Source organism: Heloderma suspectum, chromosome 9 (assembly GCF_057233095.1).
Source record: "Heloderma suspectum isolate Gila_16-S chromosome 9, 16-S_ref, whole genome shotgun sequence".
Classification (NCBI taxonomy): Eukaryota; Metazoa; Chordata; class Lepidosauria; order Squamata; family Helodermatidae; genus Heloderma; species Heloderma suspectum.
Window position 1 is genome coordinate 3,868,056 of NC_139466.1, and position 17,970 is coordinate 3,886,025.

Below are 17,970 nucleotides of genomic sequence, written 5' to 3' on the forward strand. Positions count from 1 at the left end.
AGGATCCCCTAATACAGACAGATCAGTTATACCCTTTAGATCATGAATAAGCAAATGCACTCTTTAGCACACATCAACCATGGAAACTCTTAATTTAAAGAAGTCAGAACCCACCTACCTCAATATAAAGGATAAAAATTACATAATCCATAGCTGTGTTTATGGGCCGTGAAATCCCATGCTGAAGTCACACCTCTATTATAATCACTACGTAGTATTTGGCACCATTCATTGGTGGCACCCCAATTAGAGGCTGCTTTCGCTACCTGGAAGCTTCGCTGTCATTTTTTCAGCGCCAGATTTTTCTGTGTTCCCAGATTTCTAGACATAATTTTAGTCTTACTGTTTTTATCTGGCTTTTAAGACCTTGCTGCTTCGTAGGCTCTTGTGTTTATTATGATTGTTGTTTTGTATCCTTTGTGTTTTAATGGTTTGGTATTTTGTTTTTAGGTAAACCCACGGCCCTAGGAACTTTTATTGAATGACAGTATAAAAATACCTATAATGAATACATTTGACAAACCTCTCCCCCTCAGCCCCCAATCTGCAATACCGTACAGGGTTAAGGCTTACAGAGATGAATGGGAAGCCCTTTCAACACCTAGTGCTATTGGGGTGATTTTGTAGGCATTGTACCTTTAAGAGTGCTGGGATTATAGGCAGCCTATAAAAGGAAAGTGGGAACAGTAAGGGAACGCTTAGTTAGGTGTAGTGCTAGGCTGCTAGCTTTGTTATGGATACTTTTAAATAAAGAATTTGTGTTTTACCCTGCCTCTCTTCTTGGATACAAATTGCCAAAGTATGAAGCCTAACTATTACAAGTGTTAGGAATGAGCTGATATACTTTCCTCTCGGCAATTTGCGGCCCCAGTTCAGGACACAGGACTCTGCAGTGTTTTCCAAACTTTTGCTAGTTGAAGCATACTTTCTTTTAAATTAAAAGTGCACATAAAAGCTGTACTTTCAGACCAAGTTAGCACCCCCTTGGTACTGCTCCCCGCCCTCAATATGTTTCTGCATTGGTTACTCTTCTGGGTCTGCCTCCTTACTGAAAAACTCAGAGCAGTTACTCATGCAGAGAAAACACTGGCAAGCTCCTCTGAGAATTGCCCTTTTAAACTCACAGGAGACTTTATTTAATCCTCAAGGCATGCTAGCAAGACCTCCTGCAGTACACCCATGAGCCCAGGATCACCACTTGGGAATTACTGCTCCAGCAAATCCATTTCTGCATTGCTCTTAAAAATTGCTGTGTGGTGCTCACTTCAGCAAAGCAAGCATAGAAGGGCAATTAAATTATGGGCTGGGGGAGTGGGGGAGAGAAGGAAGAACAATCCTTGGGATTTAGTGAAGTAGAAGACCCAGGGTTCCTGGCTACTCAATTTTACTACCTTTATTAGGACTACTGGTGAGGCTTTCTAAATGGAGTTTGGGTGCTCAGCCTGCAGCTGTCCCAGCTGGATGGCTGGGGAGCTTTTGCTGTGTCAAGAGTCTCATTAAGGATGGAGGCCGGAAGGTGGTCTCCAATCTCCCAGGTGCCAGCTTCCAAAAGCAGAAATGACAAGAGGCTTGCTGGCTCTTGATAAGCCTGGCTCTTTCCGTTCCGAGTAGAGCAGTTGCAAGATGACACTGAATGTTCTCGGAATACAGCTGCCCCGCCCCACAAAAAGAGTGGTGATGACCTTGTGGAGGGCTACCCTAGAGAACAGCTTCCAAGGTCTATTTACTTCCTGCATATGTTTTGCACATCTGCTGAATCCTGCCATGGTCTAGCATCTGAAAACCTATCCTACCCCCAAACCTGGAGAACCCTTCAAACCTAACTCAGCTGAAATCCTGTGCTAAAAGCTGCATTCCTAAAACCTGTAAAAGTGATGCAGAGTGGGGAAGCTTGTATAATTGATGCCAGATTCAGTCGGCATGGGAGACACAGCAGAGCCCTCCCCAGGCACTGGAAAGCTTATTAAGCTACTCCTCTGGCTTCTGGGATGTCAGCAAGCTTTGCCTGCACATGTTCAAGCATTATCTTTTACAGTCATAAGGACTAGTAACTTCTTTCAAAAAATGAAAAACAGATTCTGGGGAAGCTAAAATTATCTGCCCAATAGCACACTGTGCTTTTTCTCTGCTCCTGTGAAAATTTTATTAGTTTTAATTTTATTACAATTTTATCCTACTTTTCCTCCAAGGGCTCAGGCATCCATGATCCCCTCACATTTTATCCTCACAACCTTATGGAATGGAGTGGGCCTGAGCTAAGAGAGACTGACTGGCCTGGTTGAACAGAGATCTGAACCTGGGTCTCTCTGGTCTAAGTCTAACTCTCTAACCAAAAAACCCTCACCATATAGCATCACACTCACAGCCCTGCTTATGGAAGTACCCCACTGCCCTGCCTCAAAGCCTCACTCCCATCCAGAGGTGACAAAGACATTTGAAGTAGGCCCCAGAAATGCTTGAGGGAGGGCTTCTTCAGATCAGCCAGGCTGGCTCTTTGCAAAGAACTGCTCAGCCAGGATGCCCACCCCATGCAGACACTGAATTCACAATGGGCTCAGCCTGGGCTTCCCAAGGGAGCTTCTGGAAAAGTAGGTCAAGTTCCCCATTTTGGAAGCTCTTGCAGAACTGGCCTCCCAGCAGGTTGTGCTACCCACACACAAAGATACATACAGATGTTACCTGGCAACGGGGAGTTGGAAGAAGGAAGTGAACATTAATGAGACCTTTAAAAAAACACCAAACACTCAACTAATTGCAGTTAAAGATTTTATTGAACAAAAGAAACACGGTAGTCTGAATTCTCTGAGCAAAAGCAGCTTTCTGTCAAAGCTGCATTTTGTGCTAAATAACCGTATTAACTGAGATTTTATACAGAGGTCTAAGAGACAAGTTCTCTTGCCAACAAAAGGATATCTGGGGACAAGGGGTGGGGGAAAGGTAGATTAAATTTCATCCAAAGGGACCCATTTGATCAGTGTTTTAGTGGCTTAACCAGTAAGAGTTTCTAGCCCTTGTCTACCTAAAATCCAGTGCAGGCATTCACTTGGCTCACAGTACAAATGAGCTGAATCCTCCTGTATGAACAGCTCAGGCTCCCATGACTCAAGCTGAATTGGGGGGGGGGGGGTTGGCATTGGAGAGGTGGGGAGAGAGAGGAAGGGAGAAGAGAAAAAAAATCGAACAATTAAAAACCTCAGATACATTTCATTTTTTATGTGGTGGACCAGAAAAAAAAATCTTAATATGTTATTTAAAAAAACACCCTGGTTTATGGATTCAGGGTTTGCCTGTTGTATACTTATTGTTTCAGAACTGCCGGGTTTCTCCTGTCTGCCATATCCTCTGAAAAGCACCCCCAGAGTCAAGTCGGTAAAAACAGGTTTAACACCCTGGAGGTAGCTGGGGCCAGACAGCTGCTGACATTTGCATTGGTAGAGGCTGCCTCTCTTCCAAAAGGTGCAGTTAGGTAAGCCAACCCTGCAACTCCAAGGCTTCACACGCAAGGCTCCCCATCTGTTGTGTTTCTCCCACCGGCTTGACTTACTGGGCTTACTGCTACACGTTATCCTCGCACCTAATACACAACACTGATGTACCTAATGCAAAGATTTATTTTTTTTAAGACACCTTGTTTTCCTCATTCATTAAGCATTTGGCTCCAAAAAACATTTTGTTCAGAATCCACTCCATAAACATTCTAGACCAATCAGCACAAGAAGCGTTGATCTTCCTTTTGCAGCCCACCCCCAACCCCTATCTTGTTCTTGTACCAACTGCTTCAGGGTCAGCGGTAATAGATACTACTGAAGACAAATAAGAGGAGAACCCGTGATGCAGTGCAACGGTATTGGAACGACGACATGGCAAGTCCAACGGGATGCTTCTCAAGGTGCTGAAAGAGGCGATTCTCTAGAAGGTGACCCTGTATTGTCCTCTGGAGGGAAGACTGTCAGTGTGCAGGCACGGATGCCCCCAAGGGATTCTGGGAGATCAAAGACTTTGTGCCACTCATCCTTTTCCGGGTCATACTTCTGGACTATTTCCACCATACAACGGTTATTCCATGAATATCCTCCAACAACATATATTTTATTTTCAAACACAGCCACCCCAACATCACTCTGCCCACGTAGCATAGCAGCAATTGGTGTCCACTGGTCTAGGGTTGGTGAGTAATATTCACAGCTCAGAACATCGTCGTAATCGCTGGTTCCTCTAAAATGGTTTCCACCAATGACATAAAGCTTGTCGCCAACAGTACACATGCAGTGAAGGCCCCGTACCGTGGTCATTGGAGCCTTCTGAGTCCATTTGTCCGTGTCAGGGTCAAAGCACATGAGTTCCTTCTGGAAAGTGTCATGTGTGATTCCTCCTGGAGAGTGGGGGGGAACCAAACACCCAACATAAAAAAAATGCTAATGAGACCAACAACTGCAGTACAAGATTAGAGGTGGGTCCATTGTAGCCAAAGCAACAAGGATGCTGCATGACTCTTCATTTTACCAGTAGTACTTACAGTTCTCTGAGCACAAAAACCACTTTAGGTATGTTTTCACCAGTGCCAGATATGCAACAGATGGGCATTAAGCAAATTAGACAGGTACAACATCTTTACATGTGACAGTGTACATATGCCTGAACCTCTTTTTCCAAGCTTAATTTGTGTACTCTTACCGAAATTGGGGACTGGGGCTGCATCATCAAGTTTGTGCTGCTTCATGGCACTGAGGCCAACAGGGCAACCTGTATTTCTTACTTTTGTGGCATTTTTGCTTCCCAGGGTCCCTCCTCTTCCATAAACTCTCATATTCAGACATATTTACACTACAAGGTTAAGCCAGTCACCTGAATTTCCTTTTGAAGGAATCTTGGAAAGTGTACTTTTGTAGAGCTGCTCAGACCTCTATTAGCTCTCCTCAGCACATGTGCAGAACTACAATTCCCAGGATTCCATGCAGGGAAGCCATATGACAACAAGACATCTGAAGGTTAGCTGAAGTTAGGCAGCCACGTTTGCTGTTCATATATGAATGGAGCAGACATGTGGAGAGAGATGTCATTTTCCCAATTTTAATATCAAAACAAGGTTGTGGGTAAAGAGAACTGAACTTGTGCCTGCCTTACCTCCCCACAGGGATGGACAAGTTTAGGTGGCAGACGAAAGGGGAATTAAGTTGGGGAAGAGTTCAGATCCCTTCACCCATATACCTTTCGATGTTACTCTCCCATGCCCCACTTTATCTGTGAACATCATATAGCTATTACCACTGTGTCTAATATAGTATTAGCATGTGATCATGCCCAACTAAGTTAACCTCATTAACTTTTGGGAATGTATCTCAAGGGCCACTGCACACATAAAGTTTTCCTCTATGTAGATACTACCTCTTATCTAGGGGGAAAAAGGTTTAAATGTGTGACATCCAACAGAGAGGCCCCTAAAACAGAAACTTTTCAGTGATTAAATGATTGTGGAATATTCCCCCTCCACCCATCCCCATAGATCTGTCAGGCCCCTTCTCTTTTAATCTGGCATTTGCCAAATACTATTTTTATTTCTGGGTGCTTTTAGTATTTAATTTTAGACTTCAATAGCTGCTCTGTGTTTTTAGTTTGGTTGCTGGTTTTAAACTGTCTGCTTTTATTCTGATGAGTTTTGTATGGCATATTCTTGTTTTATTGTCTATTCTTAAAATTGCAATCTTCTTTGTGTATCTTTGATTTTAATAAGCAGGATATAAATACAAAAACTAATAGTCAATAAATATAAAATTTGTACAAAGTCACATTTGAAGATGGTGTAACTGTCAAATGTGCCAGGTGCCCAAATGGTGGGAGCCAGTTGCCAGCTCCCTCTGGTGAAATGAGAGAACCCTGGATATAAAGGGCTTTGCATAAGCATAGACTGTTGTGCGCACAGTAAGCATTACTGCCGAAACAATAAAGGGCTCTGTGGCGTCTTTTCTGCTTTTACTATATGGCTATTCTTCTGGAGTTTGCCCTGTGGACGATGCTGCTAGAACAATGGAGGATCACAATTCTCAGTTCTGTCCCAGATGAACCCACAGACATGGTAGATTGCTTGACCAAGGGGTATGTACAAATTAAGTCAGAGCAATGGTCTTTGAACATATTATGCTGCCTTATACAGGGTCAGACACTAGTCCCCCTAGTCCAGATTGAATGGCAGCAGCTCTCAAGGTCTCAGGCAGAGAAGGATCTTTCCCTGCACCTGCTACTCGATATCCTTTAGCAGGGAGATGCCAGGGTCTGAACCTAGGACCTTCTGCTTGCAAAGTATGTGCTCTTCTCCTGTGCTACGGCCTAGCCCTCCCATTTGAATGTCAGAAGCAGCACTCACACACTCTCCGACGTGAAGGAGACTTGGCTCCCATGGGAGTTCTGATCCAAGCCGAGGCATTTAGAACAAGGGAGCATAAGGAGCTTGGGCAACCTGCCCTGCACGTTCCACTCCAACACAGGCACACAGTCAAGAGTACTGATGAGGGGGCAGGGCCATTTGCCACTTTGGCATCCAGCCCTCCCTGGAGAGGACGATTGTCCGGGGACTTGACAGCTTATTTTCTCTCAACTAAGGGGTTTTAAACCAGAGTGATTTGATATGAATCAGACAAAATGGAACCAAGCTGACTCTGTAGACTGATCTCTCCCTCCCTCTTTGATGGTGTATTTGAGATGCACCACAATTTACAAACTCCGGTAAGACTTCAAAGTTCTCCGGTTCTAGCCTAAAGACGTGGTATTTATCATAGCATTCATTGGATTTGCTAGGTCTCCCTGAGGTACAACTTATCCCAGACAAAATGAGTCCATTTTACAACAGGGACATCTATAGGATTAGAGGTGGCATGGAACCTGCATTTTTGGCTCCCTAAGAAATGCATCTTTGAAGGTTTAAAAAAAAGCAGCCCAAAATCAGTCCTATTTCAAAAGAAGGTGGTAACCTACCAGCCAGGACAGTTATATCTAAAATGAATGTTGGAGATTTAGCAGCATGTCCTGTTTAAATTGTTTTGGGGGAAATGACAGGAATCGCTGCTTGCAAAATGCAACAGAAAACGATCTTGGAACAGAACTTCACAGGAATGGTTTTTTAGGCTATGCAAGTTCAGGGGTGTTGTTTGGAAGGGGAGAATTCTCTCAGAAGTAAGATGGCTCACCTGAAATATACATCAGCCCCCCATACACTGTTCCAGCATGTCCATAGTGGGGCTCATTCATTTTTGCCACGTAGCTCCATTCGTTCATCCTTGGATTGTAGCACTCCACTGTGGCTGTTAAAAAAACAAGCAGGCATAAAAGCTAAGTGAGACTATCTACTACATTACAATCTCTGTCTCTCTCCCTCCCTCCCTCTCTCTCTCTCTCTCACACACACACACACACACACTCCTCCAGATTACTCAAGCAAGTTAAACCAAATAAAACGGAGGAGGAAGCTGATTTATCTAGTACTTTGAACATTCAAAGTGCTTCAAATAGAGAAGTGGTCTTCACAGAGCCCTGTGATGCAATGTAGGTCGCATTCTTAATCCTCATATTAAAGATTCAGGGAAGAGAAAAGAACACACACAAATCATAACTTTGCACAATGCTGCTGAGCAGTATTGGAACAGTAATTCCAAATTGCAATTAGTGCTCATCATGATGAATTATTCCAACTACTTTACCAGAAGTACAGTCTTTGGGTGGGTGGGTAGGTGGGTCTAATAAGGAATTTTAACTGAGTAGTGTCACTTTTCCAGCAATACGTGGCCAAAACTAGACCGACACTTATGCTAGAGCTAGAAATTGTACTTTGTTCTTCATGACAAAGGTAGTTCTTCAGCAGCTGCAGCAGCCACTGCCAACTTGATCTGCTAAGGGGAAGACCTTCCAGCTATCAGGAGAATAAGGCATGAGAAGTGGTCCTGTGGTTTTATGCATTTATTTACACAAACAATTGAACACAAACTATTTTGCAACTTATGGGGTCCCTTGCAGAAGCCTCCACTGCCAGCCACTGCTGTCGATATTTATTTATTCATGTCAGAAGCATCACAATTAAAAAACATACTATAACACATAACATTTAAAATATAAAATGTGGAAGTTAAAATATATAAAAATTAAGACAAATCTTGCCCAGAAACTAGCAACATTACTTGCAGGGATGTACGAAAGTGACATACCTTTTCGCGGATTCTGTTCATGGGGGAGGGGGAGGCATTCCGTCCCTCCCTCTGGAATCCTCGACGGGGGGGGGGAGGCGATCTGGTCCTCCCCCTTGGAATCCTCGACGGCCGGCTGTGCTCCGCAGCGGCTCCACAGAGCAGCCAACCAGGCCCAGGCCAGGGCCGTCCGCAGCCGGATTTCTGGCCGTGGAGGGCTCTGGGTAACAAACAAAAAACGCGTACGCAAATGGCGGCGGCTATGGCCGCCGCCATTTGCATTCCTTATTTTTCACCGTCTTAAGTCTACGTCAATATTTACGTAGACTAAGACAAAGAAAAGAAAGGGGAATGCAAATAGCGTAGTGGGCTCTATTTGCGTTCCCCTTTCTTTTCTTCGTCTTAGTCTACATAAATATTGACGTAGACTAAGACGGCGAAAAATAAGGAACGCAAATGGCGGCGGCCGTAGCTGCCGCCATTTGCGTACACATTGTTGTTGTTGTTTTAAACCCAGACATGATCGGCTACGTAAGTCTTTACGTAGCCTACCACGTCTATGGGGGGAAAAAAGAAAAAAAGACACAGACTGCAAATGGCGGCGGCGGCAGCCGTTTGGAAGACCAGCCGCCACCGCTGAAGCCGCCGCTGGAGTCGCCACCGTCCAGAACATCCGCCCCAGGTAAGTCTCGTCCCAGGGGGGATCTGCAGGGGGCGGGGGGGTGGCAGGCAGTTCCGCAATGGATTTCGGGGAGCCGAATGTACTGGCATTCGTCCTCACCGAAATCCGTTGTGGAATTCTCTGACATCCTTAATTAATTGCGTTCTGTCTCGCTGTCATAAGGTTCTCATGTGTACATTGGTCAGGGCACAAAGGGCAAGTATACATATGTGTTGTTGTCTGCAAGTCTCCGCAGTCGCATAGGGCAGAGATTACTGGATAACCCCATTTATTCAGAGTGTCTCTAGATCTTGTTACACCCTTACGCAGACTATTCAGTGAACTTCCCAGCTTTCACCAAAACCGGGTGCCAGCTCCTCTGCTGGTTCCCTCCAGTGTTGATTCTTTGTAGCTTTCCATAAGTCCATTCTACTTTTGAATTCATCAAAGTCTTCCGTCGATCTGAGGAAGCTTTTCCTGGATTTTAATCTCTGAGGAGCTGGTTGTAGACCGTAAAGAGGGTGTTGTTTGGATATTGTGGATTTGAGCCTCTCTTTGTATGCTGCTGCTTCTCTACTAACAACAGGCAGGGCAGTGCCAGCTAAATGGTAGATCTTATCTAGAGAAGCAGGTTTCAGACATCTGGTAATGATTCTACTTGTTTCATTCAAAGCAACATCAACTTGCCCAGCATGTGCTGATTTATACCAAACTGGGCAGGCATATTCGCCGGCCGAGTGGCAGAGGGCTAATGCTGCAGTCTCAAGAACCCTTGGTTTAGCACCCCAAGTAGCGCTCGTTAATTTCCTAATGATGTTATTTATTTCGCTGACCTTCAGTTTAGTGTTAATGCAATGCTGTTTATATGTTACGGCCCTATCCAGAGTAACCCCTAAATATTTAGGGTTAGTGCAATGCTCCAATAACACTCCTTTCCATGTAATTTGCAGCTTCCTAGCAGCTTGCTTATTGCATAGATGGAAGGCAAATGCCTGCGTTTTTGCTGGATTTGGCCTTAGCTGGTTTTTGCAATATCGATCCAGCTCTTCCAGAGCTTTGGTTAATCGCTGTTCTACCTTCTCGAATGTTTTTCCTTGTGTGGCCATATATGCTGTCGATATAGAAAACGCCATCACTTATTGCCTTTCAGAACCACTGCTATTTGTGGTATACCCACTCAAGTCTATTTTTTTAGCCCACTGATGTGAAAATGGACATGCAGAAACATTCCTTTTATTTCTGCTTCTAACTAACAAAAATACATGCGAGTGCACACAGTGCATGTAACTTTCTTCCTATCTTTCTTGCAGTTACATCTGACAGAGGCCAAAAATTAAGTTTGCAAAAGCAAAATCACGTGCAAGGACACCGGCTTTTGCACACACCATTAGCTAGGCTACGATTTTCAAATGCATAGTGCAAGATCCCACATTAGCTGGATTTCACAGTAGACAACATCATCATTCCGTGATGTTGGATACGTAAAAGAAATAAAACCCTGCACATTAGGAAGAAAGGTTCTAGACTAGCCCTCTTCTTATGAGCTAGTATAATAATTGCAGGGTTTCTCTTTAACAAAGGGGGGTGTTGGTTTTCAATTATGCACTCCCCAACCTGCAGTTTGAAGTGGTATAGTCCCAACAGGGCTGTACCATGCAACTGTTTGGAATGTGTAAACAGACTTTTACTTTAACACAAAGAAGGCAGGGACCTAACAGAAGCAGATGAGATTAAGAAGACGTGGAAAGAATACACAGAAGAACTATACAGGAAAGATCTTAATGTTGCTGATAGCCATGATAGTGAGGTCACTGAACTTGGGCCGGACATCCTAGAGAGTGAAGTCAAGTGGGCCTTAGGAAGCATTACTAACAACAAAGCTAGCGGAGACAGAATCACAGAATCATAGAATAGTAGGGTTGGAAGGGTCCTACAAGGCCATCAAGTCCAACCCACAGCTCAATGCAGGAATCGAAGTCAGAGCATCCCTGACAGATGGCTGTCCAGCCTTGTCTTGAATGCCTCCAGTGTGGGAGAGCCCACCACCTCCCTAGGTAACTATGATGACAGTATTCCAGCTGATGACAGATGACAGTATTCCAGCTAAGCTATTTAAAATCCTAAAAGATAATGCTGTTAAAGTGCTGCACTCAATATGCCAACAAATTTGCAACACTCAACAGTGGCCACAAGACTGGAAAAGGTCAGTTTACATCCCAATTCCAAAGAAGAGCAATGCCAAAGAGTGTTCAAACTACCATACAATTGCACTCATTTCACATGCCAGCAAGGTGATGCTCAAAATCCTACAAGCTAGGCTTCAGCAGTATGTGAACCGAGAACTACTGGAAGTACAAGCTGGGTTTCGAAGAGGCAGAGGAACTAGAGATCAAATTGCCAACATTCGCTGGATCATGGAGAAAGCAAGAGAATTCCAGAAAAACGTCTCTTTCTGCTTCACTGACTATGCTAAAGCCTCTGATTATGTGGATCACAACAAACTCTGGCAAATTCTGAAAGAGATGGGAGTACCAGACCACCTTACCTGTCTCCTGAGAAACCTGTACGAGGGTCAAGAAGCAACAGTAAGAACCGGACATGGAAAAACCGATTGGTTCAAAATTGGGAAAGGAGTACGACAAGGCTGCATATTGTCGCCCTGCTTATTTAACTTATATGCAGAGTACATCATGAGAAACGCTGGGATGGATGACTCACAGGTTGGAATTAAGATTGCCGGGAGAATTATCAACAACCTCAGATATGCAGACGATACCACCCTAATGGCGGAAAGCGAAGAGGATCTAAAGAGCCTCTTGTTGAAAGTGAAAGTGGAGAGTGCAAAAGCTGGTTTGAAACTCAACATTAAAAAAACGAAGATCATGGCATTTGGCCCCATCACTTCCTGGCATATAGAAGGGGAAGAAATGGAAGCAGTGACAGATTTTACTTTCTTGGGCTCCAAGATCACCGCAGACGGTGACTGTACCCATGAAATTAAAAGATGCTTGCTCCTTGGGAGGAAAGCTATGGCAAACCTAGACAGCATAGTAAGAAGCAGAGACATCACCTTGCTGACCAAGGTTCGTATAATCAAAGCTATGGTTTGCCCAGTAGTAATGTATGGCTGTGAGAGCTGGACTATAAGGAAGGCTGAGCGCTGAAGAATTGATGCTTTCGAATTGTGGTGCTGGAGAAGACTCTTACGAGTCCCCTGGACTGCACGGAGGTCAAATCAGTCCAGCCTAAAGGAAATCAACCCTGACTGCTCATTGGAAGGACAGATAGTTGAAGCTCAAATATTTTGGCCACTTAATGCGAAGAGAAAACTCACTGGAAAAGACCCTGATGCTGGGAAAGATTGAAGGCAAAAGGAGAAGGGGATGGCAGAGGATGAGATGGCTAGATAGCATCACCGATGCAATGAAGATGAACTTGAGCACACTCCGGGAGAGAGCGCAGGGCAGGAAGGCCTGGCGTGCTATGGTCCATGGGGTCACGAAGAGTCGGACACGACTTAACGACTGAACAACAAATTAGCACAGACAGATTTCCAAATCACACAACCACATTGCTGCTCACCTCCACCAGCCGCACAGCACTGCAGGCTGCCAGTAATATTTCTCTGCCTGTTTTGATCTGCTTGTCTACCAATATTGCCATCCCACCATGTGCTGCAGCTGACTGGAAGCACCTTCCACGGTCATACACCATGACTCTGTCCCTTCTAAGCTTCCATGCAGAGCAACACCCTCCCAAACACACACCCTTCCTCTCCGCCCGTCCCGCCCTCTCGCTCGCTCGCTCTCACACTCACACACACATGCTTGCAAGATGGACAAAGAAGTGGAGCTGCAGTTGAAATCTTGCTATCAAAGTTTCAAATGAGCCTGGGCTACCTTAGGCTGGACTTCTGGAAATTTAAAAGGACGTAACTGCAGATTGTAGAACTGGGACTGCAGAACTGAAGGTAGACACACTCTGGCCTGTCAGCCAGGAGACCAAGGGCCACTGGGAGGCTGCACCCCTGACTGCAAGGGGGAGACCAATTTGGCTCTATCCCTCACAGAAGGAGCTGCTGCTCCAATGTTTGTTTCCCTTTTCCCTTCACATTTATGTCTGTTACACTGTGAGCAGAGACTGTCTTGTCTTTTAGTATCTGAACCGTGCTTTAAAAATTAGGTGCTTTACAGGTGTTGAACAACAACATAACTGCCAAATTATCTTGGGGATATTAACTCCACATATGCGTATCTATCACTCACACATGCTCAGGAAGCCACCAAGGTCAATTACCATAGAGTCACATCCCTGTCTCCGAATGGAGCAACTTCCCACATTTGTTGTCAAGTGATGACACTTTGAGCATGCACAAGTGAATCAGCCCACACAGCCATGATGTAAAGGCCACAAAGGGCTTGACTCTCAAGACAAGAGGCATCAGCAGCCAAAGGTATTAATGAGTTCTGTCAGAACTCATTCACTTAAAATGAGGGAGCAAGGAAAAGGACCAAGAGAACTGGACCCAAAACCCAGCTGAACACCCAAAAGAGGTTTTCCTAGCCTATCTGTCACAAGTTTTTACTTCTCTAGTAAAAAGTGAGGCTTCACACACACACACACGAAATTACCCTTTTAAGTACCAAAGCTTGTTTTAAAATGCTTTAACTTGAATTACAAGGCTTGCAACTACAACAAACACAAAATTATGTTACATCACTGGGAGAGTCTCCATCTTTAACCAAGAGCCATGTGCATTGGAAGATGATTTGTTCACAGTTTTACATTTTTCTTAAAAAGAAGATCTACTTGTACACTCTAGCTGGACTTAAGAACTGTATTTCAGTTGCTTTTGCCCATCTCCTGGATCACACCTTTAACAGCCTTAACAAGAAATCAATTCCGTCCTTGACGATGACAGAAGCTTCAACTTGTGCAGCATTTGGCTGCCACGATTTTAACTGATACAGCCAGGTTTCTTGATATTATTCCAATTTTTAAAAGGGAGCAGTGGTTGCCTATTCGCTTCAGGGCTCAGTTCAACGTGCTGGTCCTTTAAAGTCCTAAATGGCTTGGGACCCAAATATCCAAAAGGGCACCTCTTCCCCAGCCTGCCTGTGTCTTCAAGCCTTGTGCTGAAGTCCAGCTCTAAGTACCTTCCTCATTGGAAGTGTGCTATGTAACTACAAAGGAGAGAGGGTTTTCAGTCCTGGTGTCCCGGCACTGGAAAACTCTCCTTAGGAAGGTCTTCCACATCTGGCCTTTAAACATCAGGTTAAGGTATTGTTATTCACTGAGACATTTTAAATGTATGTAATTGCTTCTGCATTGTTTCTGTAGTTCTATTTGCTGCACCTGATTAAGTTAATGTTTTGATTGCACGCTGCCCTGAAATCTGAATCTCATAACGGGAGATAGAATTTATTTTATTTTTAAAAAACATCTTTATGTTTCACAACTGTGAAGGATGCCAGAGCTAAACAGGACTTCAAGTTAAAAAACCAAAACCAAATCTTTGCCTCTAAGGCATTTCAGATGGTTCATTTTGTACTTTAGTAGCACCACTAGGTCCTTCTTCATTTAAGATGCTTTGCTTGATAATGCTTTGGTTGGTTATTTCTCCTCAATAAGACATGTAAGCATCAAATTGTATGTTGACTCTCTGCACTAAAGCAATCTAGAAGCTATCACCATGAGCAATTTGGAGGTGGGGGTGGGGTTATCACCCAGGAGCTAAGATTATAAGTGTTCCTCATCCATCTCATTCTCTCCTTATATCCCACTGAATCAATATCCAGAGGTAACATTGCTGCTAGAGTCACTGCAGAATGCATCTCCAAGTCTGGTGCTCAACAGTCTTCCAGGACCAAAAAGACTTCCATTCCATCATCAATTGAGTCCTAATAGTCCACACAACTAAATGCTGTGTGTGCTATGCAACATGGTATAGGTCTGCAAAAGCCATTTCAAGGCTACCTCATATATGAAGTCCACAGACCACACATTCCCACCTTCCATGACTCTAGCTATCACCCAGAGTACACCCCCACACACATTCTGTATAGCCAATCCCTATAATACCCATCTGCTCCAAGTCCTCACACAGGAACACATCCTTGAAGGATTTATCACAGGAATTTCTGGAGCTACACTGCCCTTCCCCAGAAGCAAAAAGGCAGTCTGGCAAAAAACAAAAACTGATGCAGAGGGATGCTTCTCACCAGCATACCAGCTTAGCGGAAAATACAACCAGAACACCCAGCGTGGGGACCTACAAGTCTCTGAGGAAACTTCTAAAGAGGTTAGTGATCCATAGCCCATCTTGAAGAGTGCAATTCCTTCATGCACGCTTTGGGAAAGGCTATTCCAACCTATTCACCAGCAACAGCATACTGGCCAATAGATATACTAACCTAAGGGCTAAGTAGAGTGCAAACTATCTGTTCTAGCAACACACTGCAGTAGACCCAAATAGCAAAAGAGAACATGAGAATTTACTTTATACCAAGCCAGACTATTTGTCCATCAAGCCTAGTATCATCTGACAGAAGCTCTCCAGGGTCTCTGGAAGAGGTTTTTCATATCACCTGTAACCTGATCCACTTTTAAATTGGAAATGCTGCCAGGGATTGAACCTGGGACCTTCTGCATACAAAGCAGGTGCTCTATCAATGAGCTAGGGTTTCTCTCCAACAGCCATACCATCAAGGGTTTCGTTGCCTGCAGAGCCTCCAACAAAGTATTTGCCATCACCTGCCATCAGTGCCCTTCAGTAGTTTACATTGGGCAGTCAGGGTGAACTTTACATTAAAAATAATAATGAATTAGCTTTAAAAAAGAGAGCTTTAGCTATTGAGCAGTATAGAAATATAATAAATAAATAAATAAATAAATAAAACAAACAAACAAACAAACAAACAACCTGTGAGGCCAGTGACTTATCTGGGAACACTTGGTGCTGCCACACTGCTGAAGCTAAGCCGCTGAGAATCTGATGACTTCCTTGAATGGGAGATCACTGAAGCCCCACGTGGGACGTTGGATTTGTTAAAAATAACATCTTTGTTTTAAAATGCAGCAGCCACACAAAGAAGCCAGTGTTTGAACGTTCACCTTCTCTCAAGGTCACCATACTTGCACAACACACATTTAGAGGGTAGACAGAATGTAAACCTGATGTTGCCATCAAATGACATTTCCAGATGGGGTAACTGTGTTAGTCTGTTGCAGCAAACACAACCAAGGGGCTTGTGGCATCTTAAAAACTGTGTGTGTGTGGACTGAGCTTATAACACAATAAACCTACTAGTCTTTTCATATACTCCAACACTATTGTTTTTGCAATGCAACACTGAACTCTTCATTTGAATAAGAACGATGGGTGGTTAATTCACGGGAACCACTAATTACCACACACGTGATGAGATTTGGAGATGCCTGAGCAGTGGGCTTGACAACTTCACATGACTGGAACAAAGCAATTCTCACACATACACACTCTGAACAATTCACACCAGGCCAGCATTCCTTTTTATGCAGAGGAGGAGCTGGCACTGCCCTCCCACCCATGATGCCCCTCTCTCAACAGATAAGACTCCACACAGAGCCCCATACATGTATCAGCCCAGTTCGCACAATTCTCCCTCTGCTGCCTCCTCCCTTCCCCTTTTCCTTTTCTGAGAGGAAAGAATTGAAAGGAGCAGAACATCTCCCTTGCCAGTGCAGCACACGTGTGGTGGTGGAGGAGAGGGATACATGCCTACCTCTCCGGGTCATGAGGGTGGCTGGCATGTGAACCAGGCCTTTGCCTTCTCTGTTGCACCAAACTAACACAGACATTTATGTTCTGCAGTCTTTCTGGGGCTTCCCTAGAAAAGAGCTCCAGTTGTGCACATCTGCTTCTCCCCAACTCCACCATTGCTATTCAGTATAGGCATTCAGGCATAAAAGAGCTCTTAATACTGCCCTGTCTGCAGCCCCCTCCAGCCTAATCCAAGGAAGGCAAGGCCAGGAGACTCATTCCTAGGCGGACAATATTGTTCAAAATTCCCAGCCTTACTAGATTTTAGTCACAGCTGCACCCATGTGAATTTAAAAAAAAAACAACTATGCAAACACTTCATTCTAAATCAAAATTACTTCCTGAAGAACAGCTTCTGTTGAAAAGAGGACTGGAGCCTTCTAAATCACGAAAAGAACAATACCCTTATGGTCAGCACTAATGAAGGGCACAGAGATTGGGTTCGCACAGCACAACAACCCACAAGTCACAGCAGGTTGCTGTGTCGTCCAAACCCAGACCGATTCCTGCAGGGTGGCTTGGGCGTGGACAACAAACCACCCCAGCAACCCATGGATTGTTCTAGGAGTTGCTGTACCCACGAAGGTTGGCGTGTCGTTCAAACCCAGACATGGCAACCCATCGTGGGTTGCGGGCATCAGGCAGCAAGCTGCTCGGCAAGAGCAGCAGAAACCCCTTCTGCTCTTCCCTAACGCGGCCACAACAGCTCTTCATGATTGTGGCCAAGCCACTTCCAGTGACAGCCCTTCCAACTGTGCCCAAATGGCAATTTGGAGGGGCTGCCACTGGCTCCCCCTGACTGCCACCAAGCCCCCCGTCCCCACTTTGACCATGACCCCATTTCCTCAACTGTCAAAGGCTGTCAAACCAGCCTATATCCAGTCTAGTCTTGCCTATTACCTTGTATGTTTGACAGCTCAAACAGGAAAGCCTGTATATTTTTGACAGTTGGAACTGCGCACTTGCACAACTCCAAAAACCTATTGTTGTTTTAAAGAATTTTTTTAAAAGGGGGCCATTTGCGCACATTTACCAGGGCCAGAAAAATACTATTTTGGCACTATTTTGCACAAATACAAATGTTAAAATAGGCTCCAATTGCGACCAGGGTCGCAACTGGAGCAGGGACGGGGGACTTCATAGTAGACAAGATGAGTTCTGCCACCAAGTCCCCTAGGATACCAGTCAGAGCTGGCTGGAGGGCCGAGGAGGTAGGAGCGAGGGAACAACTCACAGTGAGCCTGATCATGTGTCAGATTCATTGTGGGTTGTTTGGATGACAACCCACACTGCATGGCTTATATCGCAGGGCGAGTTGTCATGTCATGTGAACTCAA

At 44.6% G+C, this 17,970-nt stretch overlaps 1 protein-coding gene across 4 annotated transcripts in view; it reads right to left on the bottom strand.

The window, feature by feature from the left end:
• Positions 1-2,750: 2,750 nt before the first annotated feature.
• KLHL13 (kelch like family member 13) overlaps positions 2,751-17,970 on the bottom strand; it is an 84,907-nt gene continuing 69,687 nt past the window's right edge. For all 4 annotated transcript variants that reach the window (XM_084813561.1, XM_084813559.1, XM_084813562.1 and 1 more), the window contains 2 exons: positions 7,182-7,295; positions 2,751-4,372 (listed from right to left, as the gene is read on the bottom strand). In XM_084813561.1, the coding sequence (XP_084669687.1) occupies positions 3,885-4,372; positions 7,182-7,295 (602 nt within the window). In that variant the 3' untranslated portion in view covers positions 2,751-3,884. The remainder of the gene's footprint in view (positions 4,373-7,181; positions 7,296-17,970) is intronic.